General features: G+C 40.8%; 1 protein-coding gene across 1 annotated transcript; it reads right to left on the reverse strand.

Moving 5' to 3' along the window:
• Nucleotides 1-358: 358 nt before the first annotated feature.
• Nucleotides 359-25,293, reverse strand: NUDT3 (nudix hydrolase 3). Its single transcript, XM_082226895.1, has 5 exons — nt 24,874-25,293; nt 8,946-9,056; nt 8,095-8,139; nt 7,177-7,261; nt 359-5,346 (listed from the first exon to the last, which is right to left on the reverse strand). The coding sequence occupies exons 1-5, from the start codon at nt 24,970-24,972 to the stop codon at nt 5,174-5,176; spliced, it is 513 nt and encodes a 170-aa protein (XP_082083021.1). The 5' UTR covers nt 24,973-25,293; the 3' UTR covers nt 359-5,173.
• Between the last annotated feature and the right edge of the window lie 208 nt (nt 25,294-25,501).

Here is a 25,501-nt window from a genome sequence, read left to right on the forward strand (position 1 = left end):
GACTCAAGTTTGGGAAACCCTGCCTACATTTACAAGTAGAGAACCATGCTTGAACTGTACAGAAATTTCTCCACAATTCTACCATGGAGAAACTGTTTTGATGGTAGGAGGTGTGTCTGGGTTTTGTTTTGTTTTTTAAAGGTATACCCCTTCAAGGTGGTTATTTGCTTTTGCAAGTAGCTGTGATATTACACCAAGATTCGTTGAATGCTCACTTGCATTTACCAAACATACATGTGAAAGACTAAAATGCCAATCAAACTACATGGACAGTTCAACATTCATTCTTAGCAAACAATCATACTGAAAAAATGTATTAATGGTTCTAATAAAATCTGTTGTCATGAGAAGTGGCAAATAGTACTCAAAAGCAGCTTCTTTATTACAGAGATTAAAGCATACATACCTACATACCACTCCAGTGTAAAACAGGCCCACAACACTGCCATCTCTCTCTCTCACGCACACACGCTACCCCCACCCCACCACCAAAAGAGTACAACGCCCGGTGTCTGGATACAACCATATTGACAGATGAATAAAACCAGACAAAGCATTATGAAATATGCGCAATATTGATTTAAATTGTTATTTTCCTGTTTCAGGCAAGTTGCACTTTTAATGTTAGAAAACAGGTGAATTCAGTCACCACCACACAAGATTCCTGGAATTTTTCACTAATACATACTCCAATTATAATTCTTAAAGAGTAACTCATTTTAAGGAATCTGATTTCAGAATCAGCAGGAATTTGAATCAAATTTCATCAATTATCTTACTTTCATGAAAAACGACACCAAAGTTGGAAGAAGTTATGTTTGCTGAGCTTGTACTTCTTGGCTCGGAAGAACAAGGTTTAGGAGGCTCATCCTCCAAATTGTGTAATGCTCATTTACAAAAAGGATTGCAACCCCCAACTTCTTCTCTGGATCAAATTTTAATTCAAATTTCTCTCAACTCCTGTCTTTTGAACCTGCCCACAGACATGCACACCCCAACATCCCTCTTCCCTTCAGCCCTTTTTATGGTGTTGATATAGGTGGCAGCAGCTAGCTACAGCTTTAAGGAAAGGAAGGGAGGTAAGCATTCCACCCTTCCAGCAGCCCTTGGGGAAACTCTGTACCCCAGAGCTATTTGTGGCTGTGCAGTGCACCATAGGCCAGAAAGGGGACATGGCGAAATCTCTTCCCTGCCTAACTCCACAGCCCACTGCTGCTACCTGCCATACTTGCAAAGCAAGTCAGGCTGAGGGACTGATGGTTAAGTGAGAGGGAAGGGGCTGGGTAGGTGGTAGCTGAGAAGTAAGTCTGGGTATTCAGAGGGCTGGGTAAGCCAAATTTTAATTGCCTCGGAATTAACTAAGCTGTTCCCCCCCCCCCCCAGAACACAAGCAGCTCAACAATCTCTTATTTTGTAAGTTCTAGTATAACCACTAACTAGGATAGAATGGCACTCCATTTCTTTATTGGCAAAATTTTAAACTAGTTAACAAAATGAGGGCTTCTTAGAAAAAAGGAGAGTTGGCGACAGAGGGGTGTGATTACAAGAATATGGCTAACAACAAGTATAAAGTTTTTCGGGAAATAAGAGCTATGCTGCATCTAAAATAATGACGGTAATTTCAGGTCAAACTTTCATACAAAGATTTTTTTCTTCCTATATCTAATGGGAGCTAATTCAAGGTTAAACCCAAAAATATTAATTAGATACATCAAAACACTCCAGCGTATTCTATTTACTCTACATCACACACTTTCTAATCTATGACACTGAAACACAGAAGGGATGTCATTAGAAAATCACTATTGCGTTTTTCGCAACAGGATGACAGATAAAACTGCAGAGAGCCTGAAGCTGGTTTTGTCCTCCCAGCAAAGAAAATCCATCTCTCTCCATACTGGAAAAACAGCAGAGGTTGTACATTCACTCACAATGCTACCGTGCTTCAGCTTCATGAAGATTACCCAGCAGTTACTTGCAAACTTGCTGCCAAAACTAGTTTTAAGCAGCAAGAGAGAACCCTGATTTAAGTAGGGCTGCTTCAATGCAAAAACCAACATAGACCTCACCTAAATGAGGAACAATACACTAAGCACTGGCATTAAATCTGGACTTAGAACAAATTATTTGTAAATATGTATCAACAGATCTATCACACTGCTCATGATGTACCAGCATTTGTCTGACTCAAGTGCACAAGTTCAGCAATTATTTTTGCAATCAAAGATTTAACCTCCTCTCTGCAACTGTTAAAGACTAGAAATTTACATATAAAATAAAAGCTGGGGTTCCCAAGGTCTATGGGATGCACAGGTGGTTAGGTGGAGGGGCAGATGCAGTCTTCAGGATGTTGGATGCTCAGCCTCAATTTAAATCTAAAGCTTATTGGAAGGAAATAATTCTTAAGCATTTTCACCTCCCTTTTCAGCAGTACCTGAATACAGTATATAAATCTAAAAGCTTTTTGGATTTAGAGACCAAAGAAAGCTGCATTTTTATGGTAAAGCACAGCAGGAAGTCTAAATTAAGACTTCTTAACTCTTAACGGAGGATCAGTCTACCTTCTTAGTACTGTTGTGCTTGAATCTAAACACCCCATAACTTACCCTATGTTAGATGCATTGTTTGCCAATGCAGAATGTTCCAGTGTAATTAGAAATGCTCGGAAAAGGTGAGTTGATGTGGTGACATTTTCATTTATCTTGCTAAGGAAGTTTCATGAATTGTTAATTACAGAATACCCTGAGATACTGGGAAAGCTGTAGACTTATCTCTATAGTGCATTAATAGAAGGTGAAAAGGTGAGGCTTAATAAGCTGGAGCAAGGACTGGGTTAAAATACACAACTGGTGAAGAATTCCAGACTATTCGAACCTCAGGAGCTGCATCTTCCATTTCCAGTTAAGAAGGCAAACATCAGCCACTCACTGCAGTTGAATTAACAGCATAAATCCATCCCACATTAAACTACTTTCTTGGCACAATTTATTTTTCCTGGACACCCCCCCCCAAAAAAATGCTGTTAGCAAATCATTAACGATATTCTATTCTAAACTGTCAGTTTAACAGCCCTATAAAAACATTTTAGAGTGTTTTTTATTTATTTATAAAAGTGTGCATGCTGTAGATATTAAAACTGCAGTCACCCTTACAGGCATCTCAGTTCTCTTTCAATCTTTCATGCCTAATCTATTCAATGAGACACAAAACGCCTTAGCTGAAGGCAACAGTTTGCTATATTGGAAAGTGCCACATATAGCGTAGTACGAGAAATTATATTGTACACTTCAAGACACTAGTCAAGCCCTTTGAATTAAATTTTTATTGTTTTGTTTTTTAAGATGAAGGGCAGCGAAGTGGCGCAGCATAATTTCAGATTTTTTCTAGACATTCACGTTTAAGCCACTCATTGAATAATGCCTCTCAGCCTTCTCCTGTGTAAAAACTTTTGGCATTAGTGATCACTGGCTTCACTTTTGCCATTGTGATCCCACACTATGGAATGCTATCCCATTCACTAAAAATAGGGAACTCAAGCAAATAAACAGAATTGTATCTCAAATTTGACAGCAACTTTCCAAAGTAGAAAGTATACTTTTACTTCATGCTGCATGACTATTTCATATATTTTTTATGTTGTTAAGTATATAATGGGAAGAGATAATGATAAATTAAATAAGAGTACTGCAGGTTTAATTTCACATCTTGGCTATAATCTGACAAAGAAGAAGTCACCAAATACAGCAACTAGGTCCTGTCCCAAGCCAGGGATTAACTAATGCCCCTCCCCAAACCTTCCCCAGGCCCACCCCCTCCCACAACCCTTTCCAAAACCCTGTCCCAACTAGACAACACTGTTGGCAAATCAAGACAGCATGAAACATACATCAATAGAAACAAACATGTGACATGTGCCAATGCATCAGGTTAGGTATCCTATTAAATGACACAGTTCTCCACATCAGCATTTCTGCTTGGGAGCCAGTTGTACCTTTGCCACTGAGGGATAAAGTTTACATTTGAGCATGCTCCGTGGTGCATTTACAAGTGCTGCAATGCTACAAAGGAGATTGAACACCTGAAGCTTTTCCCTGTGACTTCTTTTCAGGGACATAATGCAACTGTCCCACCATGCAGTGACACTCAAAAGTACAATCCAATGTTGTAGCACAAATTACAACATCCAGTTTAGTAGGGTGTAAGGCATGTGGACAAGAAGAGATATCAGCAGTATGCAGCAGGAAGAGAAAGAATTCCACACCAGCAGACAGCATCGGTGGCTCGATGCTTCAGTTCACTAGTTTTTAAACTCGTTTTGAATCCCTGATTCCTATTTATTGAGGCTGGAATTCATTTAGTTTCTGAGGCCGTATGCTGTTGAGTGAGTGGTGACCAATTCCTTGCGTTTCTGTTCATTGTTAGGATGATCAACATATTGACTGAACCTGTAGAAAGAACGGAGCACCAAGAATGCCTCGCAGGGTATTGTAACTTGGCCGCCTCCTCTGAGTGTCACTGTTCTAAATTTGGGCAAGGGAGTGGGGTTCAGGGAGTCAAACCGGCCCAGCCACTAGCACTGTCACAAAATAAGTTTCTTTAAAAAAACAAAAGGCAAACAAGATTATGAAGCCCTCCTTTACAGAAGCAGCTCATTAAAAAAAAAAAAAAATCCCGCAAAATCAAAGTGTTAGGCTTCTCCATCTAAAAAAAGGTTACACGCATGCGCTGAGAAAGTGACCACCACACAGATCTCAACAGCACCTTACTGTACAAAATCTAAGACTTAAAAGAACTGAGCTCACATTTCAGCCTTCTTTAACTGAAAGGATAAAGAGGCCTAGCTATGGCTGGGACAACATACACAGGGGCATTTCAGAAGACAAGGCAGAGGTGAAGCTAGTAGCCTTGACTTTCAGGTTGTCAAAACTGTGTTAATAGGGAAGGGGCACTTCATGCACAATATGTGTTTTACAAAATACATATCCAAGAAAAAGCAAGAAAACCCCACTTTGCACTAGAATGCAACACTCAAATATTTGCTCTGCCAAAGGCTGCCGCTGATGTCATGTCTGACAAGAGGAAGCATGTGAAAGAGGCAAGAAGAGGGGAGAAAAGGAAATCCAAGTTTCAGTCTACTTTTCAAAATCTGTTTCTCTCAAAAGACCATCTTCAGTCATCTGATGTCGGACAGTTCACTCTCCTTTGAGAATGATGTGGTCACAACAGGGGTGCCATTGTTAGCCAAATAGCCTTGCCTCAAGGTTTCAAAATATGAAGCCTGCACAGGTTTGTGATACTGCAGAACTTTTATGGCGTCATCTATCTGAAACCATTTCCGTTTCCTTCCTGTAGAAATAGAGGGAGGGGGAAATTAGTAACACAGCAAAGCAATTGATGATTTTATAGTTCCTTCTATAGATAATTTCCACAGACATATAGTATGCCTATTCCTACTGCAAATGCACTGCAATAGCACACAGTAATTCAATGGCACCTGTGATACGATGACTCACTGAATGTTCACTTCTTCAATATACAATTGTAACAATTAACTTCACACAATGCAACCCGGGGGGGGGGGGACATGGACCAACCTCTAGCCTGTGGGCTCAATTTTGAATGCTAGGCCTTCCCAACCACCCCACCAGCCTCTCCCTAGAACCTCATACCCTCTTCAGGTTCTCCTTTCCCCACCTTTGAGCGGTCTCCCTCCTACCAGCAGATCAGCACATGTATGGGAGGAACACGAAAAGAGTCTGCTAGTTCAGGCCAATGGCCCATCTACTCCTGCATTGTGTTTTCACAGTGGCAACCAGATGCTTATGGGAAGCCCAAAAGCAAGGTAAGAGAATGGGATGTATATCTTTTGTTAGTGTACTTTGGGCTTTAGCCCCAGTCATGCCAATATGCTGTCCCCAATAACCAGCTCTCCATAGGAATGTGGCGCTTGGAGGAGGAAGGTTCTTCAGCCCTACAGTACATTACAACAGCAAATCTTTAGTTTAACAAATATTTTCCAAAAAAATTTAAAAACCCAAGATCTCACTTGTTTCTTCTAAAGGAGAATGAGCTGGAAAATAGTGCATTTAGTAAGGAAGCTCCTGAGACTAACAGAATGCAGCTGCTCACTTTTCTTAGAGAAAATCAATGGGAGAAGGAAAGTTATAGGCAAAACTGTGTATCACTGTGTTGCCTGTGAAGTTCATTGAGAGATATATGCATCTCTTTCCATTCTGTAAATAATTTAGGCAGCAATCCTAATTCCACTTATCTGAGAATAAGCCCCACTGATTTCAATAGGATTTACATCTAAGTAAACAAGGTTAGGACTGTGGTTAGTTTGAAGCTGGGAAATAAATTTGGTAAGAAGCAATTTTCTAAGTAATATGCTATTCTACAGGATGTATAACGTCATACAGAAAAGTGAATCAAAACATGGGCATGAAGAAACACTGGATGAAAAGAATAATACATTAATATGAATTTTGCAACGATTTGAGACTGATATAGGAGGGGCAATTAGTAAATTTCCTTCCCCCCTTTTTTAAAGTAAATTTCCTTTTCAAAACACATGCTAAACATGGAAAAACTAAAATTAAAAAATCAGTGATACTGCAAAATAATAATAATAATGGAAACAGATAGTTAAGACTCTTCCACTTCCAAAATCTGGTTTTTAGCCCTCTTTGTGACTGTTCAGTTCTTTAAATCAAATTCTCTTTGAAATCATCAGTACTAGAATTCTTTATCTGTCTTTTTTTACAGGAAGCTGGAATTAAGGAGTCTGACAAGAGCTGACAAGTCACGAGTATTTTGGCAGCTGTATGCTGATGGTTGTCCTTTTCTACTTTAAAAAAAACCCAGTAGGTGGACAGAGAATCAAATGTGATTCTTTGGCTGCATTCCAGGCACACAAAAATCAGAGGTTGCTACACCCACCCACACCCCTACATTCATCCGGTTAAGCAACATCTACCAGAGTTCAAGATGCCAGGCAAAAGCAGTAAAGGAGGGTGTGAAGCAGGGCTAGTGAAAAGTGTGGCCTGGGGGCCAAAAAGAAAGGGTGAGAGGATTGCAGTCTCCACACCTGATATAATGCTGAATCTAATACAGAGATGATTCTGCTATTACAATCCTACAGAGAATCAGGAATACAGATGAATGTAAGTGCCTCACCAATATTCACAGAGTCCTCCCAGTCTTCCAATACTTCTGTGACAATAAGTACGTAAACATATGTTCTGTGTTTTCTGTCCTGGTTCTAAAAGGAGGAGCAACATTAAAGTTAGGTTCCAAGGTTCATAACACCTGCAAAAGTTTATTCTTAAGGAAAGTGGGGATAGGTATATTGTTAAAACATTTCCACCAACAGCAAAGCCCTACCAAGATAAATGATGAAGATTCAAAAGTAGTTACAACACAAAACAATTCAAAACATTTCCAACATAATTTTTACTAGTTTTGCCCTGACATCTTGCCAAACGTTACTGTTTTCTAGCTCCTCAGTCTTGAGAAACCTACCAAACATAGGGAAATTGAACAATCTGTCTCAGTGGATGCTCTACGTTTTCAAAATTCAATCATGTAACATGCATGATACCACAATGGCTGCATCTGCAAGTGAAAGTAAGGCATAAGTGATGATGGAGGGGAACCTCCAGCCCACTAGGACTTCAAATCACACCCACCTGTCCCACACCTGACATCAAACATCATATATGACACTGGGTTATGGGGCAGGTAAAGACATAGCCAGCTTCTGATTGTCCCTTGGTAAGTGGGACTCACTGACAGCAGTCATCAGCTGACTGGCATTGGTAGGAACCCTGTTATAATTTATCCTTCTGTAAGTAGTTTTGCATTCCTGGTCTAAAGAGTCAAAAACACAGATAAGAGAACAAACTTGAACTAGAATTCCTTTGCAAAGCAACTTTTAATTCATGTTCACTTCACCTAGCAATTATAGGAACTATTTTAAGTGAACTTTGCCAAACCAAAGGAGTTCATTCCAAGCACTGTTTGTAGCTTACAGGGATGTGTGAACAGGGCCATTGAGAAAAGTGTTAATCAATTCTTCAAAATGCTTATACTTACCTCAAAAATTCCTACTAATCTTCCTAATGTCCCTTTCACTCCAGCCTGTGAGAAATTCAAAGACAAGAAAGAAAGATTTAATGTTCTAAGTTACAGCTCAATATTTCAGTCTGGGCCAAATTACACATGGTGTAGAAGGTCTATGACGGAAAAAGCTTATGGAAGATCCAAAGCTTAAAAACAGCTGGGAGGGTCGGGAGAGAGGATTGGCTTCTGATAGCAGCACTAGGGTAGAGGATGTTTAATCCTTTCCTCATGTAATTTTCATGATTACAATTGCCCCCAAAGCTGCTATCTGTCCCCCAGTGTTTGTGAGTTAAGCGGCTTTGAGAAGGGACATCATGAAGTGTTTAAAACCAGCAGGGGAGGGGAGGGGTGAGAGAAAATTTGGGCCAAGAAAACGAGGGGTTAAATGCACATATGTATGCATGTAATCTGGTGTTTCACACCACACCCTCTCAAAGCTACATTAGAGGGAAGCACATCACCAAGAGACAGTACATATCTACATATACGAACTCTAGACCCCAGTGCCTGAAGTCAACTGGCAATACTATTAACAATCTGTTGAAAGAGGTACTTAGTGAAGTATTCGAAAATCCCTGCCCTGCATCATAATAACTATTATAGTTATGAGTACTGGGGCAAATTCTACAGCAGTATCCATCTCAACTCACAGATGGAACTAACAATGAGTTTTGTTCATAAAAAGTTAATAAAACCATAACACTATTAATTGGTTAGAGATTTGTTTCAGTAGAGGGACTGTTTTGAGAAGACCAAGGAAAAATAGTAAGAAATTGATAAGCAGCACGAACAGCTTAGGTCTGAAGCAAGTTTTGGAGATTTACCTCTTCACAAACTTCCCGCACTGCAGCCACACTAGGCTCCTCTTCAGGCTCCATACCACCACCTGGGACAATCCATCTATCTGGATGACGACTACTGCTCACTAACAGCACCTACATGGGGGGAAACAGAGTACTTGCATATATACATTATTTCACTATATGGTTGCCCAACTTCAGAATACAATCTTGCTACAAAAGAATGCTGTTGATGGGGGGGGGGGTTAAGTTCCTATAAGAAATCTCTCTCTTTTTTTACTAATCTTCTCTCTATACTTATGGAGTCATCATGTCCTCTTGAGCTTCATTATACACAGGCAAAGGAAAAAGCTTAAGGAACTACTGGGTCAAGTCCCATGGTCAGAAATACTCAAAGAAAAGCAAGTCCAAGTGGGATGGGAGTTTCTTAAAGGCGACATACTGAAGGCACAAAGGCAGACAATCCCAACAAGTAAGCATCCGAAGAAACTGTATGGCTGTATATGAAGCTTACAGATGAGCTGAGATGTAAGAAGAGCATGTATAAGAAATTACTCTTGTGGTCCCTTCCAACTCTATAATTCTATGGAAGAAAGGAGAAATCATGAAAGAAGAGTATACATGAGTAGTCAACAGTTGCAGGGACTGGTGGTCAGGCAGGCCAAAGCTTAGAATGAACTTGGGCTTGCAAGAGAGGTTAAAAATAATTTTTAAAGTTTCTTCAGCTATGTTTGGAGAAATAAGCAAGTAGTATATCCCTTTTGGGGAGAAGAAGGAAAAATGCTACTCAGTGACAGAGACATGGCAGAACTGCTCAACACCTACTTTGCCTCTTTCTTCACCCCAAAGAAAAGCGTGCCCAACCTTGTGATACCAGAATAAACAATGCAAGAAGGGAGTTGAAGCCCAAGATAAAAAGAAGAGGTGCTAAGGGAACACCTAGCTACTTTAAATGAATTCAATGAATTTAAATGAATTAGCTGACCCAAGGGTACTAAAGGAGCTTGTAGATCAAACAGTGTGGTGCGGCAGCAAAGCAAAAAGCTAATGCTATTCTAGGCTGCATCAAAAGAAGTACAGTGTCCTGATCAAAAGAAGTAACACTACTGCTCTATTCTGCCTTGGTCAGGCCACTTCTATAGTACTGTGTCCAGTTCTGGGCACCACAGTCTAAGAAGGATCTTGACAAGCTGGAATGTGTGTAGAGAAGGGCAACCGCCTCCTCCACCACTATCCTGGAAGTGCAACCTGACTCACCACTCCAGAGGGACAGGCTGTATCAGACTTCCTCAAGTGGGAATGGACCTACTGATTACCAAGAGCAATGGGGGAGAATTTCTCATCAACAGTGCCTGGGCAGGCTACCTGGTTTCAAAATCCACCTTTCCACTGGTGGTAGGCCCAAGAGTCCAACCATTTCCATCATGGCCCTCTATGTGAGGACACCAGCTGGTTGAGCATCTGGCTCAGCTGTCTTAACAAAAGGCAAGACATTCTTCAAGGGGTGCATCAGGCTCTTCAGAAGAACTAATCTGAACAGGAAAAGCAAGTCTGTTTTGTTTTCACCTCCTGCATTCCATGTTATTAACAGACATACTACACCAAGGAACTTGAAGATACCTCCTTTTTCAAGAGGTGTTCTATGACAGTATTCTTTAAACATTAATACTCTTACTGTCACTTTTACCTCCACATTCTCCCAGTAAAATATGGCAGTAAACCTAACCCTGACTAGAGACTCTAAAAGCATTGTTGGAGTATCCTGCCATTCCCTGCAACTAGAAATTCCTGCTGGCACTTGGTACTTCGAACTCCTGCCACGACTCTTATAATATGTTGAACTCCATCAGAACAATTATCAAAGGGATTGAAGATAGCTGCTCTGGGGATTTCAACATAAATTATTAAATTGACAATATGATTACAATAGATTCAGACAACCACTTCAGAACAACCACTTCAGAAAAAGTAAATCCATGTGCCAGTTCCATAGCATTTATCCTGCACACATACATATATCTTTATCCACACTGAAGATCTGGAACAAACTTGCAAGAAGCCAAATAATGTTGGAGGTTTCGTCCCCTTTCACATTTAGTCAAAAGCATAAGTGAAACCTTCCAAACTCATTCTTGCAGCCGTTGAAGAAGGGGGGGGTGAGAATCTGATGCTTGCACAAGCACATTCTCATAACGCTAAACCATGCTTTAGCATTTTTTATGAATGAGGCCTTTATGTCACCTGAGCAAAAGATATGGTTGTATTTGGTTGTATTATCACTTTGACTCAAAATCCTTCAATGGAAGAATGCACATTAATTTAGTAATTTATGCTGCAGAACACGGGCTTGTTGCATTTTGCTACATAAAAGTTTGGTCTTACTGACAAGTTGTGTTTTGCCCTTTCTGTAGACTAATTGTCCAGCAGGTGGATTGTGCCTTTACCTCTCTCTGACAGCAGGCACACTTTTTATGGTCAACAGTTTTGTATCCCACACTCTCCAGGAGAGCTTCTAAAGGAAATAAGTATATGAAACTCTTTCAAGTTAAAACAGAAAATTTGAAGAGAAAAGAGGTCTCATATAATTCAGAAATTCAGCCGCAAATCAGAACTGCTGTTTGGAATCTGAAAAGTTCAAATTGAGCTGTGGGGTGCAAGGCATATGAGATAAATAGTGTGGTATTAAGTAACTGCTACTGCACCAGCCCCAGGAAAGGGTCCCAGCACTAGCTCTTGATCCAAGTGCCCTTGCACATGTGTGTTTGAATCCTCCCATTCAATTCCATAGGATACTTTATTTGGCTAGTAACTCTTCTATAAGGCAATTTTACCTATGAGATTTGGAACTATTTGATCACTGAATGTCCATTCCAAGTTGAATATTGCATTTATATGAGTGGGAATCTTTGCCAGATGCAAGCATGGAAGACTAAGACAACTCCATCCGTCCCCCTGACCAACCTTAAATGCCCCCCCCCCCACTTAGACCTCCGGTAGGGGCTGATGGGAGTTTAGTCCAACAATACCTGGAGGCTACCAAGTTGGTTATTCCTCTTCTAGGGTCTTGTAAATAGGTTTGTTTTCCTCTGGTGTGGTAGAAGAGTTCTATTCTAGTCCAGGAAAAAAAGCAACCCCAGGAAGGTAGCAAGATACAATGAAAATCTCTTTGCAACCCTCCAGCCTATTCATAAGAGGTACTATTTCTTAAAGAGGAAGCATGTTTTGAACAGAATGCTGTAAAAACAAGCTGTCACAACACAGACTATTACAAAAGTGAAAATGCAAAATGTAAGGCTTATAATGAGTTCAAAAAGGGCTGGAAAGTTCTTCGAGTGAAGAAAATTCTCAAAAAGGGCAGGATAGCCCTAACAACTTTATGCTGGCACCAATGAATTCGCATTATTTTCAAGTCCTGAAGGGATAACATTTAAATGTTGTTATTTTTCCAAATTCTAGACCATAAATCAGGATCTGTAACAAAATCATCTGTATGCCACATAGCCTGGTTTAGGGTTGTTCTACTTTACCTAAGGCAGTATCTCAAACTAAGCACAGTGATGTAGCACTGCCCCACTTACTATCTAAACTGTTTACAAACCAACATCATACTTCAGGATGAAGGGTTATGCCAGTAGAGCACATACTTGAACCACCCCCTTGTAGCACCATTTCCCAGCTTCAGAAAGAGCTCCACAAGTCCCAAATATAGCACAACAGGATTCAGTTCCTACTACTGGAGCACTGTATTTCTACATATTGGCTCCCCCAAGCAGTAGATAAGAATGCCTTATGAATTTTTCAGGTACTCAAGTTTGATATGCTTACATCAGGCTTGCATCATATATACTGACCATCTCATTTTTTATCTGTCACATATTTCATTCTGCTCCCATCCAGGACTGGAAATTAGCTAGGTGCCAGGCGCATTTTGCACCTGGCTATCAACCACTTGCAACCAAGTGAAGATGCCTGGGCCTGACTTCTCCACCATCTGAGGATCATTGGATCTGGGCTGTTTTTTACACACTAATACCACATCCTGTAGAATTCTATCCATTCCCTACCCTCTTGGCAACACTGATTTGAACCCTCATAACAACAGAACTCCCAATCTATTTCAAATTCCAATTGAGATAATTCAGTAGCAACCCTACGAAAGAAAAGATAAATAGTCTCAACGTCTACAACAATTTGATAAAGGTAAAGGGACCCCTGACCATTAGGTCCAGTCATGACCGACTCTGGGATTCCGGCGCTCATCTCGCTTTATTGGCCGAGGGAGCCGGCGTACAGCTTCCGGATCATGTGGCTAGCATGACTAAGCCGCTTCTGGCGAACCAGAGCAGCAAATGGAAACGCCATTTACCTTCCCGCCGGAGCGGTACCTATTTATCTACTTGCACTTTGACATGCTTTTGAACTGCTAGGTTGGCAGGAGCAGGGACTGAGCAACAGGAGCTCACCCCATTGCGGGGATTCGAACTGCCGACCTTCTGATCAACAAGTCCTAGGCTCTGTGGTTTAACCCACAGCACCACCCACGTCCCACCACAACAATTTGATAGCCATGTCCATAATCCACAATATAGACACTTGCATTTGTCCCCGCAACGGGGTGAGCTCCCGTTGCTCGGTCCCAGCTCCTCCCAACCTAGCAGTTCGAAAGCACGTCAAAGTGCAAGTAGATAAATAGGTCTACTATAGCGGGAAGGTAAACAGCGTTTCCGTGCACTGCTCTGGTTCGCCAGAAGTGGCTTTTGTCATGCTGGCCACATGACCCGGAAGCTGTCTGTGGACAAACGCTGGCTCCCTCAGCCAGTAAAGCAAGATGAGCGCTGCAACCCCAGAGTCGTCTGCGACCGGACCTAACGGTCAGGGGTCCCTTTACCTTTTACCTCTCTTTCTTGAGTTATTTATCTTGCCCAGTTGTCAGCTCTTGCTTCATGATTTATGTTTTGGTTTTAGATAAGCTTGATAAAAATTTTCAGACTTATCATTCAGCTAGAGTGCCTGTCACCACCTCTTCAGAATGTGCACTAGCACAAAGTCAATAAATAATTGGATTATCACGGATAACTTTATGAAATGAGTACAAGCCTTACTAAGTCAAAGTGTCTCCAAGATCTCCAAGACTCCCAACACTTAAAAAATCACTTGTAAGACTATGTAACTGAATAACATTATCTAAGGCAAAATACAATACAATTCTACACTGATTTATATGCAACAAATTGTGCACAGGATGTTCACCTATGTATAATTAATTACTTTGCTATGGGATCCTGCAGAGAAAAGGGTAGCATGAGAGAATAGCTAGTCTATATACAACTGTCTGGTACACATTTTTGTGAGAACACAGTATAAGGAAAGCAGAAGCAGAAATCAGTCAGAAGCAGTTAAACAACTAAATGACAAAAAAATAGGAATGCTGAAGAATGCATAGAACAGAAGAAAAACTGAATGAATTCATTGCATCATTATCCCTGCAGAAATGGTCATATGATACATACAGCAAACTTCTTTTTCAATGTAGTGCACAGGATGTAGTTTTGAAACTAATGAAAAAGAATCAGAAGTAACAACTCACTAAGCCTCATGGTATTCACTTGGGAGTTGTTAAATATGAAAATGGTGTTATTTAAACAAAGATCACAAATTTGTCAACCTAAATCTCGTTCTAGGTAAATTCATAGAAAGCATTTAGGCCTGTAAGGCCGTCAAATTCTCATACAAGACTTACTATGGAATGCTCAGCATGACTTCTAAAGCAAAATAAATTGCCTCATCAATCTTCTTGAGTATCAGTTTCTGGTGTATCAATGGGCATGCTGACACATGTGATCCAGTTAAAACTATGGTCTGGTTCTCTGGTTGCAACTAGCCATTACTTGTTGTAAAGGAGGATCCCTAGCTGGTATGCAACACTAAATCAAGACTCTTTGAAAATGAAAATTAACTCAGCAAAAGTCTTCCTGCCCATGCAGGAAGAAGAAAGGGAACTTGAGCTCAAAGAGGCTCATGCACAAATTACTAAATAATGGTTAAATGTTACATGGCCTACTCAGTTGATTTTCAAAATGCTGTCCACAACATTTTTCAACATTTTCCAACTACACTTAAGATCCAACTGGTAAAAGAAAAATTCTATTTTGGACTAGTACACTACACTAAACTACACTACACTACCACTACCACTATCCTACCCTAAAATAAAACCAGAGTTAATAGCATTCCCCCTTCTACAAAATGTTGACTAATGTGAGGTCAGGGGTGCATGAGGAGGAAGCCAAGCATGCAGTATAAAGATTGAATTATATAAAGGTCCCAAGTTGCGTAGCAGCTCATTTGTTTGAATTCTCTCCTATGTTAAAACTTGCTTCACATAAAAGGCTGTCATGGGGAGGACTCCAGCCTAGCCTTCTCATTGACTTATTTGTTCTCTTTGCAGCAAGCATTTGTTTTACTTACAGAAGCATTCAAATATGCAATCTGAACTGACATAATCCAGGAAATGCTACCATGCAGTATTTCTAAACCAAAGCTTGATCGTTAGAGAATTTAAAAAAGAATTAGATCCATTTACAGAAGATGGTGAATCAATAACTGTTAGGGGCCTGTCATCAATATTTTCACTAGTATATTCCTACTCACCCCCATGAGCATATACTGCTAAAGAAGATTTCAGCCCATAAGAAAACCTGCTGGAGTAAGAAGCCTTTCTCATTTTGTTGGCTACAGTAAAAGCCTGCTACAGAGGAACTCTTAACCAACATATCAAAGCTTAATGCTTTATGGTCAGGTGGTTTGTCACAATCCTGTGTCCTAACCTATAGTGTGGTTATAAAAGGGGAACCCTCTGATGTCTCTTCATCTATGAGGGTCATGCAACAGAGTTCTGAAATTGGTAAAATCCATGGGGTGAGAAAAGCTTGTTGCAAAACTGATTTTCAAATTTCCATATAAGTTTAAACATATATGCTATTTCTCAGTGAAAACCACTCAGCAGTTAAATTCTGAAAGCAATGCTCTAATTAAGTAATTATTCAGAAAACAGCAAGGGCATGATCCAGTTAAGTTAAGCATTAACTTCTCACTGATTTGAACTGCAGACAGTTAAGTACGTTATGTTGCTTGTTATATAGTTGGAAATCAATTTTTAGCTATTTTTGTAATTTATTTGGTTTTTAAGTTGCTTTGAGCCATCTTTCTGTATAAAGCAACAAATAAATGCAATACATATTAATAAGTATGTGCTCAGCATACTGTTAATGATGATATTCCACAGTGGTGTCCCACTGGCGCAACACACTTTCGCCTGCACAAACAGGGCTTCCCCTTCTCCAGAGCAGATTACAGATGCAGAAGGTAGAAGAGGATGAGGAAGTCCCAGGTTGCTTCCACTGCCTTGATGTTGGATCTCACCCAGAGTTATTTAAAAACTTTAATTTTGCATAGATCATTCCCTGGAGGAATCTGCTAAATTGAAACACTCCACAGAACAAAAATTCAAATAGCACTTCTCTAAATCTTTAGGGGAAGTGTAAGAGGCATCCTACTGTGTATACAACCGATTAAGACTGCTCAACTGACTGTGTGAGAACACAAGCAGGAATTGGATCTTAATACTCACTTCACTCCCATGACCTGTCAGCAAAGTGATCAAATGGCAGAAAGAGTGAAGGAGGGGGAGGAGCTTCTGGCAAAGTTCAATAGCAAATGACATAGGTATAGCAGAAATAAGGCGGCTTGTTTCTTGCAGTTCGTACTACTACTTACTGAAATAGGAAAGAAAGAGAGCACATTTGAGAAAGTGGTAAAAGCAATCTGCCAAGTCCCTCCCAACAATTTTACTAAACTCTGAGAAAAAGGGTAATGAAATCATTTTATTTTGGGATCTCTCTTATAACACTGATTAACAATTCTACCACCACTCTTTTTGTTCCCTTTTCTTAAAACCCATTGTGAGTTCAGGTATCTGGTATTATGAAAAGCAACTGAAGAACTGTCAGGAACAAAGGAAGGGGGGAAAGTGAGGAAAATACAGTTTGATTCTCTCCCTTCAGCTTAACAAGCAGGTCTTTGTATGAACGATATACACAGAATGGAAAAGCGGGCGGGTAAAGGAGTTGCTTTCCTCTTTTGTTTTTTTAAAAGAGCAATTGAGTTGTGTCATGTTTTTCATTCTGAAGTAATATTTAAACCGCAGAATATGCTAAAAAGCAAAAAAGCTCCAATTGTTCTTCGGTTCTCAAAAATCATATAATAATGGGAACATGTCACTTTCTGGAAAAGCCTCAAACCTTCAACTTTGAAGGGTCTCAAAATCAGATTGGCAATTTCCCCCCAAACCTAGGGCCATCATCTATGCATTCTATGTTTGGGGCCACATGGAGAGAGAAGAGGGTGTCCATGTAGCATTGGATACAGCCCTAAGGCTTCCATCCTAATCCCACTTACTTAGGAATAAGCCCCAGTGAAGTTTCTGAGGAGATATGGTTAGGATTTCATACTAAGAATCTGAATAGTTTATCTAGCATGGAAAAGTCTTTTGCTTAATGCTTAAAAATAAGGTACCCATATCTGACACATTTTTATTTCACGAAAGAGAGAATTGCCAACTTCTCTGGAAGCCTGTCAAAATTAAGACCTCTAAATTTGAACATGATAATATTTGGTCTCCTCCTTTTACATTGTGAATGTCTCAAACACATGTACTTATGAATAGGCAGAATAAACATTATAAAAATAATTGTGCAATTTTGCAAAAAAAATAAAGTCGCATACAACATATATAAATAAAAACCACAAAAACTACCAGAATCACAGATCAGCAGCTGTTAAAAAAAAGATTCCCTTCCTGTAACTGTCTATGTATGCTTGGCAGCATAGAAAAGTTTTCAGCAAATGTCTAAAAGTTAATATCAGGACACCTGCCAAATCTTTATTGGAAGAACATTTCATCCAACTGGGCCAACGATATTGAAGGCTCAAGTTTGTGTTATCAGATGAGCCTCACCAACTCAGGGGTAAGTAAACTTTTTGTGAGATGCTAAAAATGCAGCCCCCACTTTCAGACTGTTCATGTTCCAAAAGTGACTTAATGTGCATGCATGTGAGTGGTCAGAACACACGTTATTGTAGTAAACTTTATGAACTTATTTGCAAGGATCAATTTGAAAAGACTGAAAGTGGACCATAGCTTATGTTTGCAACAATGTAAATTTGTAATATTTACATTTCACTGGAGATTTCCAAAGCTTTTTGTTTTCCAGTGTCTATATTAGAGAAGGATACTTTTTGACAAAAAAGAATACTTACACCCCAGTACCATGTGAGACTGAACTGAAACAACAAAGAACAAATTCCAATGAAGTTTCAGCTGACAAGTCCAGGATGTTTTACATGAGAAGCATTATGAATTAGACTGTTTCCATTTGGATTTTGTACTCCAATTCTACAGTAGATACTGCTGCTTTCTAGTATCTACTCAAGCTGATTGTAACATGTGATTTAATTTGTAGATTCCAACAATAAGATTTAAAATTGCTATAAAGATAACACATTAAAATGCAGAATACTATTTGAAGTATAAGATAACAATAGTTCATTCGTTGTGAGGAAAAAAGATGGATGCTATTATTGTTCCCATGAAACTTGATCAACTTCTCATCCTCCTGGCATTTTTCGGAATACACTTACTTTCATTGGTTTCCTGGCAAAAGCACTTTTCATTTCATAATTCAATAAAGTTCCAAATTCACTATCTTTTGAACAGCATGCCTTCTACCCTGATCCAACAACTGCATATTTGCAGCATAATTCTATGAACAATTCTTCACATGTAAACACCACTATACTCAATGGATCTTACTCCTTCAAAGCCGGGTGGGCTTTGGGAAGGTGGTGGGAAGGCTCTTGGGCCCATCTAAGCATCACACCTTCCTCACTAAGCCGGGCAGAAGCTTCCCGGGAGACTAGTCTAATACCCCATGTCCACCGACACCACTGGTTAGGATTGTTAAAATTGCTGTGTTAGTGTTAGCAACATCGTGATGGTTAGTCATCAAAAATGTGTTATTGATAAACTATATTAAACTTATTTATGGAAAAATGCATATTTGGAAACAAAGTTATCTCAAGATCCCACACTTTAAAAACACATTTTAAATGAGTTCAGTTTGGTTAGGATTCTTCATCTCACCATACGATTAAGTGCTAAGAAGATTACTTCCTCTTCCCAACACTACAATGCTCAAAATAAGATTGCATTAGGGTGTATTAGAATTTATCACTTTTTTGTAATGTGCTGAGTTGTCTCAGGAACAATCCAATTTGAAAATATATAAGTATCAATGACACTTAATGGCAACATCCCCCCACCCACAATGTGATAACACAGACCTTGGACCCACCCCAAAGGCATTGCCAACCTCTCAGTTATGATATTAGTTACCTATTTCAGGCACAAATGCCTAAGAATTGTGCCTTCATCGAGCTAATTCAGGCATAACATTCCTGGCTTCATAAACTAGAAGTGGGGAACCTCTTCAAACCCACCCATTTATATCAAGGGGGGGGGAGGGAATATCATTTGACCTAGCTTGGACCAGTCCTAAAGCTGATCATGTAAAACTCAACCCTGTTGCTGTGGTGCATAGATGCAGTTTCTACTAAGGTACATTTCCTCCTTTACCTCCTCTTTGTTTTCCTTTCATTATGTCAAACCCTTTCAAAGCTGCCCCTATTTTCAAGTTGAGACAAGAACCCGACAGACCCTTATCCAAAGCTGTTGATAGCTAACCATGGTAGTATGTCCTTTTCTGAATCTCATAAATTCATGAATTCATAAGATGGGCATAGCCAGGATTTTTTTTTGGGGGGGGGCAGAACTTTGTTAGGGTGGCAGAACGATGTGATTGGTCTGTTAGTTAAGTATTTCTATTGTTTTACTTGATGGGGGGAGCAGCTGCCCCACTGGCTACGCCCATGCTTCATAAACTGCTTAAACATGACCCAAGCCTCCTTCAATTGTTGCATTGGGCCATTCAATTTTCTTCTATTTCCCACTCCCACAGAGCAGTTTCTACTCCCACTTTTCATCCCTCATGGTTTGTCTCATTCTCTGCAAAGCTCTTTGTCTTACAAGGAGAGAAAGCAATAAAAAACAACTCAATGGAATGTTCTGCTCTTTGCCACAAAATTAGGCTGTGGACCACATGGCATGGAGGCTGAAGGTTCTCCATCCCAGTCATAAATCTATGGCTCACAAAGTTGAGAACAATCATAGAGCCTAAGTACTCCTCCCTCTTCCTCTCACACACCAGCTTCAGAACGGAAATCCTGACTTAATATCCTGTTCAGTAAATGGACATTAAACCAGTGTCCCAACAGGCAACTCAGGTTTAAACAAACCAGGATCTCCAAGCCATTTGAGGGGCAAAAAGGTAAGGGAGCAGCAGAACCAACTGTATGTGTTTGCAGCCACATAAACAGTTATGAAGCCAGAAATGTTACTGGCTCACTGAAATACAACTTTACTGGTTTAAACCTGTGTAGAATAGCATACCAATAGGCAGGTTTCTTAGAGAACGGCTGACCTATATGCATAAGACATGAAAACACTTGAAGGAATATTGTTCACTGCCAAATCATTGTAGCATTACCCAACAAGAGAAAGGAATAATGGTCACAACAGTTTTGATTATATGTATGTGTTTGTTAAATATGAAACCCACCTCTCCACCAAATGGTGGAAATACTGTCTAATACCCTTTTCTGTTTGGCTATGACCTGTATTTGGTTGCCTTATTAGTACTTTTAAAATGACTATCCTTTTCTTGAAAAAGTCAGAGTGGTTCATTGTTGCCTGTTTATTTTGTGCTCAGTTGAAAGTACTGGTTCTTAACTTTATGCTGCTGTATGGCTTGGGACAAACTTAGTTGGTCTCTAAGGTGCTACTGGATAATTTTTATTTTTTTTAATTTATTTCGACTGCATCAGACCAACACAGCTACCTACCTGAATTTGGGATTCCAGGATCACCTCCACTTGTACATGAATGAACATGTACTCCATTCAACATCTGACGTCCTACTTCTGTCAATGTTCGAAACTTCCCTTGTTCTATGCACATTTTGCAACAGGGAATTTCCTTAGCGTGAGCAGTTTCTGAGCTCTGGGTGCAGTACTGCGCCTAAGATTTCAGATTAAAACTGCAAAGTAGAAGGAAAGTAGGACCTGTTTCTACCTCCCCACTTCCAGGTACTCTCTGAAGACTGGAGAAGAGACCATCTCAAGAATATTAAGGGGGTGGGTAGGGGAAGGACTAGACCATGTGAAAAATGAACATAATATTTTAGCTGCAGTTCATTCCTTTTCAGCATTGTATTCTTGTTATAAAAAGGTGTGCAAAGACATTTCATGGTTCTGCCCATAACCTAGGTTTAAGGTGCCATTTAGCTCCTAGTTTTCATATCTCAGTTTCTAACACTGACTTCTGTATGCCTCTGCCAACTGAAGTGTAGGAGTGCCTTCTTGAAATGAAGTCAACCTTATAGAATGACCACTCCAGGAAGGCTCACCTTCTGGCCTCAAGCAAAAACCTTTTCAAAAAGGCTTTGAATAAACTGATTTTACATTTGCTGATTTTAAGTTGCTACAATAAAGGCCATTCCACTTTTCTTTATGCTGGGGTTAAATTGATTGATTAAACTATCTATGACCTTTTAAACTGTTGGCGGGTATTACTATGGTATGTATTTTTGTGTTTTTATATTGTAAACCACCCTGTGATCCGCAGGTGAAAGGCGGTATAGACAATTTAATAATAATTTAGGTTATTGTATTTTAATATTCTGTTGGAAGCCGCCCAGAATGGCTGGGGGAACCCAGCCAGATGGGCAGGGTATAATTAATAAATAAATTATTATTATTGCTTATCTTTCGTTCTGTTGGTTTGTAATTTGAAGTTTTATTATTTTAATAATTTTCTGTAAGTCACACTGAATTCATTAAAGATAAAGTAAGATAAGAAATACTGGGTTTTATTGATTCTGTGATTTGATTTGACTTTTATTCTAGATTTTGATATGTTAATATTATTGTACTGAATTTATTGTTATTTTGCTTTGTGATTTTAATGCAGATCACTTTGGAACGTCTAAAGTAGAAAATAGCTAATAAGTGCAAGAAATAATAATTCATTTTCTTCCTGGTGGCAATTTTTTCTAGTTACAAATATAGTGGGAATGACAATACATTGGATTCAAACTAACTTCTAGTTTAACGTAGGTCCCAATGAAATCAAAGGGCCTGATTAGTTATGACTAAATGAAATGCTATTGTTTTCAATGAAAATAAATTTTAGCAATCTGGATCCAACACAATGAACTTAAGTAACAGAAAACTGAGTAAAACTAACTTGACATAATATTGGTGCCTTGTTATCCACCAACAGCTTCCAGCAACTAGGCCCAGGCACCACATTCCCTGTGCAACCAAGTCAGCTTGCAGGCAGAGGGAATTACTGACCATGATCTGTTGCTCTACAGAGCCTTCCTGCAGATGGTCAGCAGAAATACTGCAAGCTTTAGTCCAGAAGATCAGGTGACTGGGGAGGCCAACAATGTCCCATAATTGCTGATTTAAACCCAATTCCTCAGTCCAAACTGCAAGAGACTACCTGGAAGTCTACTGGAGCCTACTGAAAAACCTGCATTGACAACCCCAATCCAACAGAATTTACTTAGGGAGTTCTAAGTGGTAGCTAAGAAAGCTGCTACACTGCACTACATTTACTTAGGACTTCCATAAATCTTTAATTCTAATCTCACCTCAGTTATTAAGTTAGTATGTAGGTAAAGAGAAGCTGCTCTCTCGTTTAACCTCAGCTGCCTATCTGCAGTATGATGATAACCAAATTTAACTTGCTTTAGAAAATTATTGAAAGGATTAATGACATATTACTTGTATGTTAAGCACTTTGAACACTTCAACACTATATAAATTTTAGATTATTTAAATAAAATGTACATCTAAGATGTAGTTTAACAGGAATATATTGATATTTAACCTAAAATATGTGTTAAATTTTATACTGAAATAAACTGTTTAAATGCAAGTTTACCCCCTTCAATATGTGGGGAGGGGGTGGGACTTGTCTGGATAACCAGTCTCTCAATCCCGTTTTTTCTCTCACTAGCCCCTCTAATGGCAATTTCTGGCAAGTAACCAGTTCCTTTTATCCCAGTTTCTTTTTATAAATCCAGAATCAAATTTCTTTCTGCCATGTCATATGATGTGCTTAGCTGAGCATGGTGGTAGCAGATCACTGCCAAATCCCATGCCATGCCACGCCACACCAGTTCATGTCACCGTTCATTGTTTTAAATCTTTCATTCTGCATGCTTTCCTCATTTCTATCCCATCACAATACTGAGCTCTCTTGTCCTCTTAATTGTGCCTTGAGAAAACTATTCCTTCATTCATCCACATCATTTAAGCGACTCTAGAAATCAGGAGGTGCTCTTGATAATTTGATTTTGCCTGTTACTTTCCTACTAAAAATCATATACTTACCCTGTACCATTGTATGTTTTGCTTACTCATGCTTCTGGTTTTTAAAGACCAAGAAGATTAGTAGCCATTCTTTTTAACAGTACAGATTAGATATACAGCCCAATCAATTCACATGGAACTTTAGCAGCAGAAAAAGTGGGACAATATTCCCAAAAACTTGCAATCTAAACCATTTACTTGTTGCATAGCATTCTTTACATGAAAAGAGCCACAACAGTTTTTGTTTCGACAATTGCGCGCACACACAACCTTTGATCTTTTAACCATAATTTCTAGAGGCTAGCACTTCAGATTCTTTGTGCCACTCCCCTTCAAGCTGCAATCCTATGTGCATGCATACTTTACTTGGAAGTTAGCCCAAACTGAACACTGAGGAAGTTACCAAAACATACATGGGATTGCACATTTCCCACGTAAAAGATGTAGAGGTAAAAGTATGAAACCCTGGTCAACTGTCCTCTCTTTGGCCCCTAGAAATAAATTATTGCACCACCTGCCTGTCTATGTCTTGGGAGTTTAATTCTGATGCCTCTGGAGACTTAAGGTCAGACGTGTAACAATTCAGCGCTTCCCATGAGGACCCCCTTCGTTTACACAGGAACTTACTCTAGGAGATTAAGGTTGTCTACATTGCACACATTCCTGAGCTCCGGGAAAGATGGCCAGATACAAAAGAGAACAGCCCTCTTTCACCTTTTATGAAGGAGAATTTCATCAAGTGTAGCTTGTATAACTATTTAAAGGTGCAGATACCGAACGTGCAACTGGACATCTGGCCACCCTGGGCCCCAGGCGCAAAGTGTGCAGCCAGAGCTTTTAAACAACGGAAAGCTTTGCTTCTCGGAAGTGTCTCGCCACCTCCCAGCACCAAACGATTCACAGACAGGAGACAGGCGCTAATGAGAGGCGTCATGTCACTTCTTGCCTAGTAACAACCGCATGTTCCTCTCGCTACTAGCCACTGAGGAGGAAGCCCCTCCGTCCTCCTTCAAACTGCGGCATGCCGTCTGGGGAAGCTCCGTCTGGGGAAAGGGAGTTGCTCGCACCCTACGAATCCTTTAAGAATAGACACCCACACAAGCTCCACCCATCTCCTCATCCTCTGCCCCTCTTTCAGCAGCCCCATCTAGCCTCCTCCCCCATCTCCCCTCCCCCCGGCTCCTTCGGAGCTTCCCGTTTGATACCCCGCCTCCCTTACATGTCGGGTGTGCCATTGCTAACCGGCCCCCCCCCCACTTGCAACACTTAGGGAGCCTCTTCTTCTGGCGCCCCTCCCCCTGAATAGCCACCCAGTTCCCCCCCCCACCACTACCACCCCCATCCCGCCTCGCGCTCCCCCACCTCCAGCCGCAGCCCGCCCGCTTCCCTCACTCACCTCTTCCTCGCTCTCGTTGCGGAAGCAGAGGCAAGCCGCCCGTTTCTTGTATCCGTCCCCGTCGTAGGTGCGAGTCTGGTTGGACTTGAGCTTCATCATCCTCCGCTCGGGAGAAGGGGTGGGAGTACCCACGAGGGAGGCAGGCGAGGGGGACGGGTGTCGGCTCCGCGCGGGAGAAGGTCGGGATCTCCCAACCGCGGGGTGGGGGGTGGGGGAAGGAGGCGCGGGGACCCGCTATCCCGGAGAGTCTCTGCCTCACACACCAGCCGAGAGGGAGGGGGAAACCCTCTCCGCAGCCGCTACTCGCTCCTAATGCTACCACCCGCCGTCCGCCGCCTCGCTCCCCCTCTCAGCTCTTCCCACGTCGGCACCCCAGCTGCCGCCAGCGCTCCGGCCACCGCCGCCAACGACGACGACCGCGACGCCATCTTGGGACATGCTACGCCAACGGCGCAGTGGCGGCAGGAGGAGAAAGGCGCTGGCTGAAGCTTCTCGCCTCCGACGAGCCGCTGCGCAAGCGGCGTAGCCGAGGGTTGGGAATCGCTCTCTCTCTCGCGCGCGCGCGCGCCCCCGCCATTCGGTTCCGGACACCCGTTACAGAGCGTCGCCTCCCAGCGCAAGGGTTGCG

Source organism: Podarcis vaucheri, assembly GCF_965113315.1.
Source record: "Podarcis vaucheri genome assembly, chromosome: 6".
NCBI classification, from domain to species: domain Eukaryota; kingdom Metazoa; phylum Chordata; class Lepidosauria; order Squamata; family Lacertidae; genus Podarcis; species Podarcis vaucheri.